This window comes from Notolepis coatsorum (genome assembly GCF_963971535.1).
Source record: "Notolepis coatsorum genome assembly, chromosome: 1".
NCBI lineage: Eukaryota > Metazoa > Chordata > Actinopteri > Aulopiformes > Paralepididae > Notolepis > Notolepis coatsorum.
In genome coordinates this window covers 161,527,360-161,547,818 of record NC_140165.1, presented here as the reverse complement: position 1 = coordinate 161,547,818, position 20,459 = coordinate 161,527,360, and the positions used below count along the sequence as shown (strand labels likewise).

The following is a 20,459-nucleotide window of genomic DNA, read 5'->3' as shown; positions in this document are numbered from 1 at the left end:
GAAATCCGATCCAAAATGGCGAAGCCATATCCATTCTAAGAATCGAACTGTACATACAGTATATTTCATTCTTCATTCTCGATGCACTAAATCCAAATTGAACTCTGCCATTTGAAAGAGGTGATTTGGCCCGATCCATAGATGTGCGAGTTGGCTATAATAAGGTCATTTATAGGCCTCATATTCTATATTATATAATAATATTTCAAATTGCATGGGTCCGGATGGCAGAATTCAGTACTGTATGATCTACAAAACCTTCTGTTTAATCATCTTCCCTTTATTCATTTCCTTAGATTTTTTTGTACAAGTGATCTCAAGCTCAGAGGCAGTTTTTCATGTCTGGTCATTTTTAGCATTCAGTGTCGAAGATACAAAGAAAAATCATAATTCATATTCTCCTTTGTTTCATCACAATTTAAGCTAGCCTAGTAATAGACACAATATTTCCGACACTGGGAATACATTCCATGAGATCCATAGATGTCCCTAGATACCAAGAACATTCAAATGGACCTTGTAGAAGTGGAGCAATCTTCCATTTACTAGGCGGATTTTCAGAAAATAGGGCTTGAGCTTAAGAGGTTAATGAAGGCATGGTTAGTTAGATACAGCTTCAGAAAGGACTGGTTAGGTTATGGTTAATTAGGTAAAGCTTCAGAAAGGCCTGGGTAGATAGGGTTAGGTTATGGTTAATTAGGTAAAGCTTCAGAAAGGCCTGGGTAGATAGGGTTAGGTTATGGTTAGTTAGGTAAAGCCTCACAAAGGCCTGGTTAGACAGGGTTAGGTTATGTTAGTTAAGTAAAGCCTCAGAAAGGCCTGGTTAGATAGGGTTAGGTTAAGGTTAGTTATGTAAAGCCTCAGAAAGGCCTGGTTAGATAGGGTTATGTTATTGTTAGTTAGGTAAAACCTTACCTGTGGATTTGTTTGAGGCTCTGCGTCGGATCTCCGTCACCATGAGCCGGGACACCTGTGTGGTGAACTGCAGCAGGTCCGAGAACTTCTCCGTCATGCTGCTGGGCGGAGCGTTACCAAACACCTGCAGCACAAAGGTAGCACAGCCATAGACATTTCAAGGGAGATGATACAACTTGTTCTCATTTCCTGATTTGTATCAGGTAGGGCAGAACGATTTATCAATTTTAAATCGAAATTTGAAATGATGCAATTAGCAAATCACAACAAAAAAAAAACGCGCAAATTATTATTAACACTTTAACTGCCGGTAAACGCTTTACAGCGTCATTCCCGGCCATGCTCAAGTTGCCAAAGGACGCTTTACAGCGTCTTTAATAGCAATATTTCAAAAATCTGTGATCGGATTCATATTTCCCCTCCGCTGGCCTGAGATCCACCAGGAGGACCCACTGAGCTCTCTGGCGGTTCAGGAGCGCCATCTGGTGGCCGATCGGCGCAATCGCCAAACAGGAAGTGCTGTGGAGGTTGTGCTGGTCGGCCATATTACTTCCGGGCACTCGGTTTGGCTGCCGGCACTCTGGCTCGTCACAATATATAGCGATCCATTGCCAATAACTCGATAAACAACATGATTTGGACGTATATAGTATTATACAAGCTGGAAATGGTTCATCAGGATAAACATCCCATAATCGAAAACGGTCTACACCACGCTGATCGTCCAACGGCGCGAGGAAGATCCGGTAAGATTCAGCGTTATTTTTTATCGTGTTCCATATAAACTGTTATGATGAACATATGACCCACACTAGATGAATGATATAACGCTGCCCACGGAATTATAAACGATCCCCCGCCCATCCGGTCATCATCAGATCATACGTAGATCATTCTAGAAGTACGTCCAATTGAAATGTTTTATATCGCCCCGATTGCCATCAAACTGTATTTCATCATCAATATAATGCATTTGGGGCTATAGATCACGTTCTGGAGAAAGCTGCAGAAAGAGATGAAAACATACTTATACATTAGACCATACTTTACTATGAATATGTGAATGAAAAAGTTTAACGTTGCTACACAATGAACAATACATATAGGACTTTGAATGGGCCCTAATAATGGCAATGTAGCAATAGAATTTAAAAAGTTATAGCCATGCAAAGAAGGGGTACTTCTCCATAGACAAATAGAGCTGGCAATCTATGGTATATCATGAATTTAACCCATGGCACCCAAAGTGTTAAGTCCCATTGAGATACAAGATCTCCTTTGCAAGTTGTTGTTATTGTTGTAGGAACGGTTTGGGAGAGGGAGGTAAGGGGTTTTAGATTGTGTGTTGTGAAGTTTAGACTTCAGAGAGGGAGAGTAAAGTACAGAAAAAGGTACCGTTGGGTACCGGTATCGATTCCCAGGTAAAAATAAACATTTTCAGGATCGGTGTCCCAAACAGACCCAGTGCGTAGGCCAGATGCAAGCCGCATTTTACAATAAACCTCTGTGGGGCTGCTTAAAAAAAAGTATTATTATAATCGCAAATTTTATCGCAATCGCAATATCTGTCAGAAAAATCGCAATTAGATTATTTCCCAAAATCATGCAGCCCTAGTGAGCACTATCTTACTGCCCCTCCACAGGAACAGAGCAGGCCTTACTGCCCCTCCACAGGACTAGACATGGCATGGCACAGGTTCCATTCACTCCAATGGGAGATGTGGCAGTTTTGATTGAATGTGGCAATTTATTTTTGTCTCAGAAATCAAGGTAAATGTTGTATCTATAAGTCAAAGGCGTTCTGAAGTTTTTCTGACTTGTGGATCCAGAGGAAATCAGGTTCATTTGAGACTAGTCTAGCTATCTCAAGTGTGAACGATGACTCCTGTGTAAAGTCCCACCCATTTAGGAAACAGGAAGTGTTCCATTTTCATCCCATTGGCACAGCTTGAAATGTATCATCTTCTTTACATTCAGTATCGCTGGCACAACTGAAAGGAGGGACCAATCTGTTCCGATGTTTCAAACTATCCACGATATTCCCATAATATCCATAATAAAAGAAAACATTATGCTTAGGGATCCAATTAACATTGTTTAACATTAACACATGTTTAATGTTTTATATTAATTCCTCAACTCTACAAAACTTAAGAACAACTTCCTATGTTTTGCTAAGTTTTACAGTCACACTTCTCAAAAAGGTCATACACATCACAGATAATGTTTCATTTCTATGCTTGCTCTTCACAGCTGGGTCCAATAAGCACTGTGTGAAGCAGCTGTAAGAAATACATTTGACCTCACTTGACATTTCTGAGTCAGCAGGAAGTTATGGAAGTGGAACTTGGATTTGTTTTTTCTCACTGAAACCAATGGGCCCCACTAGCATTTAATGTAGACGAAAACATTGGAAACTATACTGCTATTTTGTCATCATGTCTTGATCTATAATTAAACACGACACAAGGAGTCAGTGTCCGTCTTCCAATGACATCGCTGGAGGACATATTCAAACTCATTAACGAAAATGAATCTGTACAAAAGGGAGGTCGCACCAGAACAATTATTTGCACTCACACGAATGCTCCCAATTATATTTTGAGGTCGCACAGATACAATTTCGGTCGCAATTTCGAGCCCTGAACCAATATAAGTTGTGGTACCATGTCTCTCATATGAAATCACCATCCGTTTCACAGCACATAATAAGCCAGTTATCATCCGAGGAGGGACACCGCCACGCTATGCCACTGCAGTGAGTGCAGTCTCATCTTGAATTCTGAAATCAATTATCTCAGCAGTTGAGCAAACACAAGCTATTGATGGCCAATTAGCAGACTTGTAGAGACCCTCCTGGTACCACACTCTGTACAGAGGGCACTTCACAACATGGCCTGCAGCTGCTGGAAAACAAACAGTGTAACTCTGCAATAGGAAGCACTAGCTTAGAGCATGAGTCAAGAAGTCAACAAGTCCGCTATCAAACATAGTCTTTTCTACTGCTAAAACGAGCTTTGAGATAAGAACTTGCAAATTAAAAAGAATCAAGACAAACCATAGGCTTATGTTCAATTCTGGAACCTATTCTACACAAGCAAACTGGTTGGTTCTTAGGGTTCCTCTAGTTTGCTCTGAACTAGGAAAAAGCTTTTTTCTTTGGTGCTTCCAACACCTGGAATGCCCTCCAACTGACTCTGAAGCTTCTTCCTTCTTTTTGGATTTAAAAGTAAGATCTCCGACCAGTCTTAGTTAACCCATTCTCTGCCACCACTTTGATCATCCTAAACCATCCTCTGCCAGCGCTATTTGTCTATGGAGATGTTCACCTTCTTTGCAGGGCTATAACTTTTTAAATTGTATTGCTAAATTGACATTACTATGGCCCATTCAACATCAATTATCTATCGTTCAGGATGTAGGAACGTTTTACTTTTTCATTCACACATTCATACTAAAATACTGTCTAGAGTATAAATATGTTTTTATCGTTTTCTGCAGTATTTCATAGAACGTGAGATATAGGCATAAATGCATATATTAGATTATCAAATGCAGTTTGATACCGATCCATGATATATTAAAAATTTCAACTGTACATGGTCCTAAACGTCATGACTGATCATCTGCGGGTGAACGGAGGGGGGGGGGTCGTTTATAATTCAATGACCGACGTTAAATGATTTATGTACAGGGAGCGAAATTAACTTTTTGACTCACCGGCCAGTGGCGGGTAGATGGGAAGAATCTACCCGCCAAGCATATTTCTTACCTGCCAAATTTTTTTTTATTAAAAAAAAAATATATATATATATATATTATATAAAAAAAAAATTTAAATAAAATATATATTATATAATCATACTTGTAGTTGTATTATCTGCGAGACATCGCCACCACGCAATAAGTCAAAATGCTCGCTATCTGTAAACAGCTCCACTGTGTGTGTACTCTAGTAGCCTCCAGCTCCAAAAAGGATTCTCCTGTGCTGCAGCGGGACCCTATACTAATACTCTACATTCAGCATGCAAGGATTCTCCGGCGCTGCAGCTGGACCCTATTGGTATAATGTTAGGGTTCTTTGGTCAAATCACATTCATAAAGCCCTCAGCTACAATACGCATTGAATCAATGTTATAAGACATTGATATCAGGAGCTACTGCTAGCCCGCTAGGTAACGTTAAGACAATTTAGTTTACTGGGACATATAGATCTAACGTGAGCTAGCTAACGTGAGCTAGCTAACGAGGGAACGGAGGTATTATGCACTCGAGTCGACTATTGCTGGAGCATTTGTTGATATCAGTAGCTAGCCAGCTAGATACCGTTAGACAATGCCTCGTCATGTATTAAACTAAAAGTGAATAGTTGACTGGGTCATTGTTTAAACAGTAACGGTAGCTCATGGAGGTCCGGTCTAGACGAGAGCAGACTGCCTCTCTGTGTTGATATGAGCAGAAGCCAATAGTATCCCGCTGCAGGGCTGGCCCAGCTGGGCAGATATGACTCGTTGCCACGGTTTCTTTCAAAATAAGAGTATCATACGAACCGAATGCTGCTAACTGCCGGAGCCATCGATATTATGACTGGAACTGCGCTTGGAGCGGAAATGAGACCCGCACAGATTTTCAAAATAAGAGTATCGTTATGAACTACACGTCTACACGCCACACGGTGGGCAGACACCCCAGTGGCAAGCGCCAAAGGTAAAAACTGAGCGCCCCTGGCGGGCGGCGGGCTTTAATTTCGCCCCCTGTTTATGTAGTATGGGTGATATATTGATCAGAGCAGTTTGTATCGAAAATGATAAAGAAAAACGCTGAAACTCACGTCAGTCTCCTCGTAGCATTGGGCGATGAGAGTGGAGCAAACAGATCCCAATTATGTGATGTTGATCGATGCGATCCATTTCCGGTTTGTATATTACTAATACACGTCCAAATCATGTTGATTATTGAGTTATGGCAAAGATCCATATCCACGGTGTCTGTATTGAGCCCCGGGACGATAAACGAGTGGCCAGACGAAATTAGGGGACGGACCGAGCTCCAACGGGCACGTCCGGTTTGGCAACTCGCCGATCGGCAACCAGGTGGCGGTATTGAAGCGTTGCAGAGTTGTGATGGCTCAGACAGCATCAGCCAAGACTCCGTGGGTGAAATATGAATACCATGACGAAAATATGAAATATTGATCTCCTCCTCCTGATCACCTTACGGCGTGATTGGCAGACAACGCATGGCGGAGAAACCCGCCTTAACACGTGATTGGCGGAGAATGGGTTAATCTTTATTGTTTATTATTATTTGTTGTGTCTATATGTATGAATTTGCTTCTTAACTGCGTCTTGTTTTGTAAGCTTGTCGTCACTGTAAATGAGGGTAAGCTCATTGTCTTACGAGTTGAAATAAAGGTTTGAAAAATGAAAATGAAAGATGCGGTCAACATGGTTCAGTATGGAGTGCTTTTTGAACCGGGGCAGGAAACTGTCCAAATAGGACGTTGACTTCTAAAACTCACCAGGCAGGGTTACTTCCTTACCAGACAAACTGAAAATAACCTCCAAACCATGACTGGGTATCTGACAAAGTGGCTGGTAGGCTGGACAACCTTACCAGCCAAGGCTCAACTTGACCAGCATTTGACTGGCTGGCAACCCCCAACTTAAAACAGCTTAACTTGACCAGCATCTTCACATGTACCCGACTGTTATAACGTGCTTAGGGAGAAAAATCGACAGCCTACGAAACTTCAGTGTACTGTCCCTTTACTTGCTCTTAACCCTTTGATTGCCAAAAACGTAGATCTACGTTTCTGTGGCCCAGCGGTTGAGTGCCGGAAACGTAGATCTACGTTTCTGTGTCGTCTTTCCTTTTATTCGCTATTTTCCATTCATCCTGCTGTGCTATGGCAATGTGTGGCACTCTGAGACCGCAACAGTCCGATACCGCCACCTAACGCCTTGCGGCCGCTATTGCACTCCATTTGAAACAATGTGGTTTGTTTTCTTGGCCGAGCTGCGGCGTGGGGGCGGGGTCTGAACACTCCGGCAAGACAAGCGCCACCACAGTTGCCTCGACAAGGGTCCCCGCCCGCCCGTTCATCTGCAATTCTGGATAACGTTGGACAAACGACCGCAATCAGTATTTGGAATGGCGATCAGATAATTGGATTATTTTCCCGCGATCGCAGCATGTGTCTGTAATGTACTGTGTAATGTATGCCGTTGGTGGTGCTCAAAGCATAGAAAAACTATCTCCCGCCCCCACCCTTTCGTGCATGCATGATGAAACATAATACCGATAATCTAGCGTTGATTTCAGATCGATTCAATAATCAGGCGAGAAATGGCACAATTTATAATAAAAAAGGAGTTGCCTGGGATTACACAGGATCACTCTAAAACTGTATTCATATTCACCACAGTATAAAACGGAAATGTATGGATGAAATTTTTTTCAGTTTTTTGCATGTTGACCGGAAGAAACTCACTGACAATCGACATTGTTATTAGATCCATAGCTATTAGGGGTGCACCGATGTATCGGTCGGGTATCGGTATCGGCCGATAAGTGCCTTGTTGACTGCAATCGGCCTATCGGCCGATAAGCTCGAATGTGCCGATGGCAGTAGCCGATAAATATCCATCAATTTGTGTCGCGTCAAACGGCAAAAAAAAGTTCAGTTGCGTCGCGACCTGCACAACGCCGCCCCCGGCCCACACACACACAAGCTACTGCATCAAAGTTACTACTTATGATTAACAAATGCATTCGTTTTGTGGCATTAACGTTATATAGTTAGTGTTACACGTTCAATAACATCAGCATATTATTTACCCGAACGTAGCAAGCATTACTCGTTCATACTAGCTCAGTTCCTTCCGTTGCTCATAGAGCCCTGAGTTTTACCCATTCTGCAATCCGTTAATAAAGTTTTCAATCAGACACATGTATAGAAAGGCTTTGTTTTATTATAACATTCGTTGCAGTAAAATCATTATGCCTCGTTTAGTCATCCTGCGGAGCTAAAATCTAAACGTCGGCCGCGCCGCCGCGGGGATCTAACGTTGTTGTTGTTGTTGTAGAGCTCAGCTCTCGTCAAAATCAATGGCGGACAAAAGCGGAAGTAAAAAATTTATACGCGCTTGCCGATTGGTGGTAACAGCAGAGGCGGGTGCAAGCTGTGTGTGACGTAATTGGCAGAATCGACTGTCAATCAAAATTTCATTGGTCGAGAGCTCTGGTTGAGACAATAGTATCCAGCTGCAGCCCGGTAGACCATACTGGGAGAACTAGTATCTAGCTGCAGCCCGGCAGACCATACTGGGAGTGAGATAGTGCTATTTCTTGATGTTTCCTTTTTTTAAGTAAGTAAAGAGGCCTATGTTCATATCAGTGAGCACAATTTGTAACACAAATATACAGTAGTTTAATAAAAAAATATATATATATATTACAAAAAAAATTTAAATTACAAAAAATAAATAAATAAAAAATAACAAAAAAAAATGTGCCACAAATATCGGTATCGGCCGATTGTGTTAGTTGAACAATCGGTATCGGTGGCACATTTTCATATCGGTGCATCCCTAATAGCTATAATATTTAATATAGGTTTTAGGGGTGTAAAGGTACACGTATCAGTACCGAACCGTTTCAGTACTGGACCTAAGGTTCAGTGCGGCTGTGTACCGAACGAATACAACGGTATGTTAACCACTAACGACCGCCCACCGGGGGCTGTTTTTTTCCCCACAATTTAATATGTTTTTTTTCTTTTTTCTTTTTTTACAAGCCGATTATTAATATAAATATAGAATATTCGTTGACAGCCCTACAAGTACAATTAGTTACTGCACACTACATCACCCCTGAGTGGAACATGGAAAGCCAAACTTTCCCCCACTGTACCGAAAACCCATACGGAACCGTGACTTCAAAACCGAGGTACGTACCGAACCGTGGTTTTTGTGTACCGTTACACCGGTTCCTGACAGGCAGCGAGCGAGCAAACTGGAGACGAAATCGCGCACGACACTGTCCTGATATGACGTAGCGAGTGTCCGAGTGTGTGTGTTACCTGGAAGCACAGGGCAGCCTGCTATTCTCGACCAATAAAAAGTGTTTAGGGGTGGGACTCGGCCGCATAATCGCTCAACTAGAGACACAGCGAGCGAATATTTGAGGGATGAACGACATCGCTGCTCAGTTCGCTCTTGCTCGCGGCAGGTCAGGATAGTCTGATTGAAACAAATACATTTTAATCACTTTTTCTCGCTCGCTCGCGTCGCTCTATGTCAGGAAGGGGTGTTACACCCCTAATAGGTTTAGCACTGCAAAAACAGGCATTATCCCCATTGAACAGAGCGCTGGCACTCACGGCCCACAGCGCCACCTGCTGAACGGCACTTGATGTGTTAAAACTAGTGCTGTCAATCGATTAAAATATTTAACTCGATTAATCGCATGATTGTCCATAATTAATTTTCTACCTTAAACAGATCTTTTTCAAGTTCCAAGTTTTAATACTCTTATCAACATGCGAGTCAACAAATGCTTGCTTTATGCAGCCATTTAACACAAAAGGATGACCCCTCATGCATTGCAAATTTGCATCAAATTCAAAACAGTGATGCACAAAATAACTTAAAAGAAAATAATAATTTAAAACAATGAATAAAGTGTGCATGAAATAATAGGGGAAAGAAAACGTAAGGAACTTGTTACATTCACCCACACAAGGGCTGAGTAATCACACACCCCCCCCCCCTCTCTCTCTCACACACTCTCCCAGCTCTCTTTCTCTCTTGCCCCTTCCTCATCTCTCTCACCCCCCTCTCTCTCTATATATATCTCTCACACACACACACACACACACACACACACACACACACACACACACACACACTTCAGAAACAAACATAGTATCAATGAGAGCATCAATAATACACCTGAGTGATGTCTAGTAAAAAAAATAAAAAAAAGTTTAAAAAGATTATAAAAGAAATTCTTAAAAGTAAATCGTGAGTTAAAAAAAATAGTGGCGTTAATAGAATCGGGCAATAACCGCGTTAACGTTGACAGCCTTCGTTAAAACATTTTGAAAGCACACAACGTTTTGGTTTGAAGACCTTCACAAGGTCCTTGACAAAGGTCTCAGGACCAGAATGCTGTTGATTTCCAATGAAATATTCCGGCCTGAAGGTCAGAGTGTTTTGCAGGCCAACCTGGACTCACCCTGTTGAAGACGGGCAGCATCATGTAGAGCTTCTCCTCCTGCTCCTTCTGGGTCATGTGGCGCGGCGGGTGGCAGAGCTCGGAGAAGAGGCGCCGGAGGTGCATGAGGCCCAGCGCATTGTCCTGGGGGCTGCACTCCTCCTGCCGCGGCCGCCCCATGATCCTCTTCACCATGTTCATCTTGAGGGGCTTCGTCAGGCCAAAGCCAGCCCTGCAGGGGGGGGGGGGGGAATAAGACTGTTATGACTGACGCTATTGACTGATGTTCAAATGACTGGTTGGTTCTTAGGGTTCCTCTGCTTTTTCCTTTGATGCTTCCGACACCTGGAATTCCCTCCAACTGACTGATCTTTTGCTGCATTTAAAAGTATGATATCGGACCACTGTGTGTCGACTTGTAACCGTCTTAGCTGATTATGTATAGTTTATTCTTATTTATTGTGTCCATATGTCTGAAATTGCTGATAGACTGTGTCTTGTTTTGTAAACTTGACATTACTGTAAATGTCAAGGTTTAAAATTAAATTGAATAGTAGGGACGCACCATTAGGGCTGTCCCCAAGCCTGTTTTTGGGATTCGAACATTCGCCAGGGTTTTTCGAACGGACGTTCGAACCATCGTTTTTAATCATGCAAAAAAGAATTTATTCATTTCCTGATATGACGGGGAGTCGGGGACCCCTCCTCATCTCACTAGACTGTGTTGTTGTGACCCATGTTCGCGCGTGACTTTTGAATTATTGTAAACACAGGGTTTCCAATTAATTACCTAGACTGTGGCGGCCCGTCTAAGTAGTCCCGCCACAGTTGTATAATGAACAAAAAAACAATGTTAACCCTTTAAATCGCCAAGGACGACTTTAGACGTCATTGCTCGCCATGCTTAATCTGCCAATGACGTCTTACAGCGTCTTTGAGATCAATATTTCAAAAATCTGTCATGGCAATCATATTTCACCCACGGAGACTTGAGACTTGCTGTTGATCTCCTCTCAACTCTCCAACGGTTCAAGACCGCCATCTGGCCAAAACCGGAAGTGACGCGCCGGAAGTGGTGCTCACCCATATTTCGTCCGGCCACTCGCTATCGCTAGCGGGACTCCAGCTTGATACACTCAGGGCTGTACGCTAAGCTTTTTCACTAGGGGCACACTTGCCCCTAAATGAGAAATTTAGGGGCAAAGAATATTTTTTAGGGGCACATTTTTAAATAACTATTTTACCATTATAGTAGGGCTGGGCGATATGGCCTCTAAATGATATCGCGATATTTTTTGGCCATATCACGATACACGATATATATCGCAATATTTTGACATTTCCTCTAAAGCACTTAAAAATGCTTGATTTAACCCTTTGATGCATACAGTCACGCCAATATGATGATTATAATAAGTCCCTGCAACATATGTTTGCATTATTAAACCATGAAGATGCTTTAAAAAATAATTTAATGAAAATGTACTAAGAGTAGTCTACTGACACACTAATAAAAAATGTATTTACATCTAAGACCATTTATATAAAAACTTTTGGGTGCCTTTTTTTTGCACAGTACTGTGTTTTCTATCCACTTTAGCCAAACACACACACATATGTATATATATATATATACAGGGAGCGAAATTAACTTTTTGACTCACCGGCCAGTGGCGGGTAGATGGGAAGAATCTACCCGCCAAGCATATTTCTTACCTGCCAAATTTTTTTTGATTAAAAAAAAATATTATATATTTTATATAAAAATTTTTTTTAAATAAAATATATATTATATAATCATACTTGTAGTTGTATTATCTGCGAGACATCGCCACCACGCAATAAGTCAAAATGCTCGCTATCTGTAAACAGCTCCACTGTCTGTGTGTACTCTAGTAGCCTCCAGCTCCAAAAAGGATTCTCCTGTGCTGCAGCGGGACCCTATACTAATACTCTACATTCAGCATGCAAGGATTCTCCGGCGCTGCAGCTGGACCCTATTGGTATAATGTTAGGGTTCTTTGGTCAAATCACATTCATAAAGCCCTCAGCTACAATACGCATTGAATCAATGTTATAAGACATTGATATCAGGAGCTACTGCTAGCCCGCTAGGTAACGTTAAGACAATTTAGTTTACTGGGACATATAGATCTAACGTGAGCTAGCTAACGTGAGCTAGCTAACGAGGGAACGGAGGTATTATGCACTCGAGTCGACTATTGCTGGAGCATTTGTTGATATCAGTAGCTAGCCAGCTAGATACCGTTAGACAATGCCTCGTCATGTATTAAACTAAAAGTGAATAGTTGACTGGGTCATTGTTTAAACAGTAACGGTAGCTCATGGAGGTTCCGGTCTAGACGAGAGCAGACTGCCTCTCTGTGTTGATATGAGCAGAAGCCAATAGTATCCCGCTGCAGGGCTGGCCTGGCTGGGCAGATATGACTCGTTGCCACGGTTTCTTTCAAAATAAGAGTATCATACGAACCGAATGCTGCTAACTGCCGGAGCCATCGATATTATGACTGGAACTGCGCTTGGAGCGGAAATGAGACACGCACAGATTTTCAAAATAAGAGTATCGTTATGAACTACACGTCTACACGCCACACGGCGGGCAGACACCCCAGTGGCAAGCGCCAAAGGTAAAAACTGAGCGCCCCTGGCGGGCGGCGGGCTTTAATTTCGCCCCCTGTATATATATATATATACACACACACACTACTGTGAGAAAATAATAATCACACACACAAAGGGATAATGGCTTATAGCAGACCAGTGTTGCAGTGCTGGTATAACTCGGTATAACGGCGTTATACCTCGCTCACTGAGGCTGAAGTACGCGCAATCGCTTTTTACATGGCATTATCCAACCGGACTCCCGGAGAAGCATGCAGCTGCAGAGCCGCAGAGCCAGCGGCGCTCTCTGGGCCGCGCGCTGACGGCCGCGCTGTGAGGCAATAGTATCCAGCTGCAGGACGAGAGCGGCCAAAAAAAACTGTGCATGCGCGCGCACGCGCGTGGAGCGTTTGACCTACTGTCAATTTGCCACTGCACCACTGTAGCAGACTTAATGATTTTAGAATATTTCAGATAATGAAATTAAATGTTTATATCATCAACTATCCAGTTAGTATTTATACTGTCTGTAACGTTTGGCTACTTTAAATCATTGAATGTAGAGAGAGCTGTACTGTATTGTACCCATTCTGCAATCTGTTAATAAAGTTTTCAATCAATCAGAGCGAGAGAGAGAGAGAGAGAGAGGGGGCGAGAACGAATGAGAGAGCCAGCCCCCCCCCCCCCCCCCCGGGTTTTGTTCTAGGTTCGCGTTTTGATCGTCTAAGCTGCCGTAGGTGATGACGTCACACTCGAATGTAAACAGGAAGCGTTTAACTCTTTCAGTGCCACTCACGAGATTTCTCGTGTTTTTTTATAGGTGGTTGCTAGCCACTCACGAGATTTCTCGGATTTTTTTTTTTTTTTTTTTTTTTTTGCGATCTGAAAAATTATTGCATCACCTGAGCCTACCCGAGTATAGCCGAGGGGCGCCGACAATCACTGTGGAAAAAAGCGCCCCCTGTCGTCTCCCAGATGACATAAGTGATTTTGGAATGGACTCAATGAAAATGAATGGGGAAAAAAATCCGGTACTCCACATTTTCCAGTTCACTGATCCAGCCGGGGTTACCACAGTTCATTCTGGAGCCTCAGATCCCCGCGGATCATAGAGATCTACTGTGTCGCGTTGGATCCATACACTTATCGATTTCTTCGAATGGTGATCAGGAATTGGAATATACCAGTTGTATACCATCTGATGTCAGGTAAGGACTCTATGTTATCAGTGGTAGGATAATCGGAGTAAGTTTGATGAAGTTATAAGCTGTTTTGTGAAATGTCTTCTTTCGGTTTCATTGTAAAAGTCCGTGAGGAAATCAACGGAGCGATTATCAGTGCGCGGCCGTAATGTGCGTGCGTGCACGTATAATATTGATCATCTAGCGTTTATTTGAAAACGATTCATAAAAAGGCCGACGAATATCAACGTTGTGGAATATTCCACTAAAAGACGATTTTCATAGAATGCTCCAGAATGAGCTGTTTTTTATATCAAAACGGGGGCTTTTCTAACTGCTCTGAAACGGAAACGACGCGATAAAAAAAGAATCTGCCTTCACAGCACTGACTGGAAAATAGTATTTGATAATGCGATGGGCAGATTAGACACATAGCCATAATTTAAAACATAGATTAGGCGATATTAACGTTAACATTGGCGCGGATGGTGGCATTCAAGCGGTAAAACGGAAAACCAGGCATGGCATTGAAAGAGTTAACAGACTGAGATGGAAAGTGGATGATATACAGTAACAGAAACGAATAAGGCCTAACAAAATTAATAGTTGGTTTCAGGTTGCCGACCGACCCTGCCGATTTAGGTGCGACCCAATATATTTTATGAGTTTAAAAAAAAAAGTATATTAAAAAAAAATAAAAAAAAATAAAACGATTTTATTTATTTTTTTTTAAGAATGCAGTTTCATAGAAATCTTAGTCAAACATTTAGTATTATGGATATTAAACATGCTGGCAGAGTACATGCATCCATGTTGTTGTGAACATTTTAATTAAATAAAGAAATTCCCTATCCATAGTCGCCGTGGGAAAGAATAAAATTAAAAAATAAAATAAAATAAATTCCCTACCTACCCATGGCCAAACTGACAACCAACCTGAAACCAACTATTAATTTTGTTAGGCCTAACCAATACATATGAAGTTATGTTTAAACTTCTGTTGTCAAGCGTTGTCAATATAACCCACCCCCTTTCCTCCCGAATGGAACTAGTGTTGTGGAGTCCGCTTTGACTGGTGTCCAGGGTTAGCAGCAGCTAACGCTAGTTAGCTTAGCATAATCCTAATGGATACCGTGGATAGCAGCTAACGTTAGCCCATTGCTCGTGTCAATCAAATTGCATGTTATTAAAGGTCCGCGCTGGTCTGTCTAATGAAATTACAACCGCAACATTATGCCCTGGTTGTAGGCTAATGTTTTATGCAATTTGTATGGATTAATTTAGGAGTGAAATGCGAATGAAGGGTTGCAATCACTACTCGCAAGCTTGCCCCCAGATGATATTTTCCACTCGCACCGGCCAGATTAGGGGGCAATTTGCGACGAGATGATCGCAGTGTACAGCCCTGACACTGGATAGCAATCCGTTGCCAATAACTCGATAAACAACATGATTTGGACGTATATAGTATTATACAACCTGGAACTGGACCAACTAGATCGACATCCCATAATAGAGAACTTTCTGCTCCACGCTGATCGCCCAACGCTACGAGGAAGCTGCGGTGAGTTTCAGCATGTTTGATTATTATTATACATACACACTGGTCCGATCAACATATCACCCATACTAAATAAATGATTTAACGTCGGCCACGGACTTATAAACCAATAACTCACGTTCTATGGAATGCTGCAGAAAACGATAAAAACATATTTATACTTTAGACCATATTTTAGTATGAATGTGAGAATGAAAAAGTAGAACGTTGCTACATCATCCTAAACGATAGATACTTGATGTTGAATGGGCCATAGTAATTTAGCAATACAATTTAAAAAGTTATAGCCCTGCAAAGAAGGGGAACATCTCCATAGACAAATAGAGCTGGCAGAGGACGGTATAAGGATGGATATAAGCGTGGCAGAGAAAGGGTTAATAAAAAAATAAAAATAAATTAATTTTTTACTATTTTTTTTTAAATATAACGTTTGCCAATAGGGATGTATCAGTAGTATTGGCAGTAGTAGTAGTCGTAATAGTAATCCACTATATTTTTTTATTTTCTAAAAAATAAACCAGTTCAACACAGGTAACCACTTTTGCTTAATTTCTTTGATGGCTCAAATGTATGCTCTAGTCCAGTGGTTCCCAAACCTCTCCTCGAGACACCCCAGCCGTTCCATGTATTTGTTAAATTCCACCACCAGCACACATTGATTCAACTAATAAAGGGCTAGTTAAGTTGAATCAGGTGTGCTGGTGGTGGAATTTAACAAATACATTGAACGGCTCGGCTGGGGTGCTTCGAGGAGAGGATTGGGAAGCACTAGTCTAGTCGATTTTGTGTTTTGAGCACAAAGTTCATCATAGATCTAGCCTCTTTATTTTGCTCTCAAAGTGCACCAGATTGATGCATTTAACTTTAAAATGAAAAAAAAAAAAAAAATGAAAAAAAGTTCCGCTCCCTAGAGGGTCGGAGGTTCACCCCCCATAGTCTCTGAAAATCCTGTGGGAAACACTGAAACACAACATAGTACTGTGATATTCTGATATACTGTATCGCATTCTGATATATATTTTGAAAAATAAAAAAAGATAAAAAAGCGGAGGTTCGAACCCATTAATTAAGATTCGAATGCCAACGTAACAAACGAAGGTCTGAACGTTCGGCCTTCGTCCTGATGAATTGAAAATGGGGGACCCTGGTGGAAACAAGACGAAAGTCTTTCTCTGGTCTGCATCCCCTTAACAATTGTGTGTATTGAGCTGTACTGTATTGTACCCATTCTGCAATCTGTTAATAAAGTTTTCAATCAATCAATCAAACCTATGCAGCCCGATGTCATATAGTCCTTACCTTATAGGAGGTATCCCAAAAAGAATATTCCAATTGTCTGATCGCAATTTCTAGTATTGGTGTCCATTGGGTCCCCGACATAATCCACACAACACATGCATCAAGGGGCATTGGACACGTTTCAATGTGATCGGGTGAACCGCTAGACTTGCCTGAAGCAAAATACTGCACCCGGAGGGAATTAGATGTAACACCCAGTGTGAAAAAAAGGTTTCAACGGGTGGGCAATAGGGCCACCTAGCAGGATGCGGCCGGTATTGCGCTTTTGGGATTTCAGAATAATTTCCTATGGTAACACAGAGGTCCGTGAAGATATAATTAATAGAAAAATCGAATAAAAGAAAGAACGACCAAAATCCGAGAAATCTCGGGTCTGGCAGTCAATGTGTTAACTCTTTCTCTGCCACGCTGGGAACGGGATATGACTATGTGCTGCCACGCATTAAACCAATGGAGTCGCTCACCTTGTTCGCATGTCTTAATAATAATAAATATATATACAGATATATATATAAAAAAAAATAAAAAAAAAATGAATTTTTTTTTATATATAGAAGTGCGGTACCACCGCATCCCTCTGTGATTAGCCACACACACAACCGCGGTGAGAAAATGTCATACCGCGACAGCCCTAGATGCAATACTATGACCCATTTGACATCGAGTATCTATCGTTCAAGATGTGAAAAAGGAATAATTTTTCCATCCATACATTCCCGTTTTATACCGTGGTGAATATAAGTATGGTTTTAGAGCGGTTTAGGGTCATTCCTGGGAGGCTAGTAATAGGCTGCGACGCATATTATACTTAATCCATTGGCATTTCGTCCCTATACACGCTACAATAAAAAATTCAAATGCATATGATCGGTATATTATGTTCCATCATGAATGCATGAAAGGGGGGGGGGGTCGTTTCTGATTAATTGATTGTAAATAACGGCATTCGTTAGTACAACAGCATACGCTGATCAGGGCGATGGCTATGGAAACAAGGCACAATCATGCTGAAATTGACGTTAAATTGATCTTACCTGTGGCCGGTGAGATTCCAAAAAGAATATTCCAATTATTTGATTGCCATCTGGTAGATCATATGTCCATTTGGGCCACGACATAACCCACCACAGCATAATGAATCGGGGGTCCCGAAAACTATTCAATGCGATCGGGTAAAGCCCTCGGTCCAGGCTACTAGAAAAGTCTGCCCGGAGGAATTTCATCGACGCACAGCCACATACACAGAGTCTCAAAGGGAGTGCAACATCGGCCGCATACCACCAGGCGGCGGTATTGGAGTTTTGCGATCTCAGACTCATTCCCTATGGTTACACAGGCTCCCTAGATGGATAACGATGAGAAATAGCGAATAAAAGAAATAACGATCAAATTACGTATATATACGTGGTTGGCGTTCAACGATTGGCGGACAAACACGTATAAAATACACGCTTACCTAGGATTTGATTTGATTCAACAACAAAGCAGTCGGGGCAATGGCAAGCCGAAAACGGTGTTACACTTTACAAAGCTAGATGCAGACAGCCGATGCTCGCTGCAATATTATATATTATATACAGTATATATTAACACTTTGAATGCCAGCCACGCGTTGTCGTTAGTTCTTGCGGACCGTTGAGTTACCGCCCCCTATCGTCTCTCCCTGTGTAACTGCACCCCATTACTTTAGACTGATGAAGGGGGGGGGGGGTTAGTTTCCTCATTTTATTTTTCCGTCAAGCCAACTGAAGAGACCAAGTGATCGCCGGCCCGGAAGACGCATGGATTATGTATTTACAGTACCCAACGCTGAATCAATAAACGCGATCGATATTTGGAATGGCGATCAGGAATTGGAATAATCTTTTTGGATAACATCTGATCTGAGGTAAGGAATTTATTTGACCAGTCTTAGGATAATCAGAGCTGTTTTCACAGATATATCAGCGTTTGCCCTATGCATGTGTGTGTGTGTGTGTGTGTGTGTGTGCGTGTGTGCGTGTGTGTGTGTGTGTGTGTGTGTGTGTGTGTGTGTGTGTGTGCGTGTGTGTGTGCGTGTGTGTGTGTGTGTGCGAGATCAGGAAATGAGAGAATCGATATTTCAGCCAGCTTCTATAGCGTGCATAAGTACACATATACTAATCTATTTGAAAACGATTCATAAATAGGCCGAAAAATTCCAACGTTTTTTGTGTATGCCAGAATATTCCAGTAAAGGGCGATTATCACGGAATCTTTATATTTTCTTTGAAACCGAGGGCTTTTCAAAATGCTATAAAACGGAAATGAAGCGATTAAAAAACAATCCGTTTCGACAATGTTGACTGCAAACAAGTCATTGATAAACGACGGGCAGATTAGACACATAGCCATCATTTAAGACAGAGATTATGCGTTCACAACACTATCATTAAAGGGGTGGTGGCATTTAACGGGGGTAAGGTGCACCGCATGGCTGGTAATCAAAGTGTTAACAAATTGTTCCAAATAAATAATAATAAATTATTTGAAGTTTTGAATTATTATAATTTTTTTTTTTTTACAACTGAGGTAGGTAGATTACATTTTTAGAGACTAAAGTACTGAAAAAGGTACCGTTAGGTACCGGTATCGGTTCAAAATGTGAAAGGTAGTGTACCCAACCCTAGTGAAGAGAAGACACCAGTAAAGAGAAGACACCAGGCTGATTCTGGAAGGTTCAAAATTCTATTAATTATCACCTTCCTATTTTACTTCAACTACTTCACTCACTGACCGTCTCCAAAACCCCAAAAATCCCAGACTTGACCACATTGCACTTTGAATCTCAAGATCTCCATTGTCCCTGTTCTCCCAGGGCAGGAGGGTGATGGATTAAAAGGCAAAGTTACGCATTATATTTCTCAGGTCAAGGAACGGAAGGATATCTGGAAGATCCATGATAGATGGGAGAGGGGAAGAGTAGTAAAACCCAATATGTCTGAAACATTGATTGTGTTTCAACAAGGCGGACAGGCCGGGTCAGTTAACATCCTCCCAAGGCTGCATCCAGACAACACCATTCAGCCCATTTACCAAAATGACGTACTTTTCCAGACCTATTTATAGACATAAAAGATTTATTGTTTAATATTTTAGCCAGTTTGACTAATACAAATGTTGTGTATGCAGTGTCGCTTGGGGGTAAGCAATTCAGTGTGGTGATGAATTTTCAGACCCCCCCCCCCCCCCCCTTCTAATGATTTTGTTTGTGCTTTTACAGTAATTTATTTCCATACTCTCCAAACCCATGTAGGAAAGTGAACCCTACCCATTTCTCAATGGCTTCACCTCAGTTAACCTCCTAAAAGACTTTTGAAGTTTGTACTTATTGTACTTATTTTATGCATGTTCTTAAGGGCCCGGGTCCAGTGCGCCCGGTAGTACTGGGGCGGGCGCATGCGGTGAGAAAAAAAGTTCAGCAAGTTTAAACTTTAAACGCTGGTGCGGCCGCACAATAAAGCTGAAAGGCGCTGAAAAAAGAAGCAGACTGCAGCGCACTTCCTATAGGCGGCCGCATACGGCCCCTCCCCATACGGCCCCTCCCCATACGGCCCCTCCCCATGCGGCCCCTCCCCATACGGCCCCTCCCCATACGGCCCCTCCCCATACGGCCCCTCCCCATACGGCCCCTCCCCATACGG

The 20,459-nt window shown here is 42.0% G+C and overlaps 1 protein-coding gene across 1 annotated transcript in view; it reads right to left on the bottom strand.

The window, feature by feature from the left end:
- The window catches only part of wdfy3 (WD repeat and FYVE domain containing 3), a 415,649-nt gene that overhangs the window by 333,123 nt on the left and 62,067 nt on the right, over positions 1 to 20,459 (bottom strand). The window contains exons 2-3 of the mRNA XM_084308124.1: positions 10,156 to 10,366; positions 916 to 1,039 (exon numbers count right to left, since the gene is read on the bottom strand). Coding sequence (XP_084164250.1) covers positions 916 to 1,039; positions 10,156 to 10,335 — 304 coding nt within the window. The 5' untranslated portion in view covers positions 10,336 to 10,366. The remainder of the gene's footprint in view (positions 1 to 915; positions 1,040 to 10,155; positions 10,367 to 20,459) is intronic.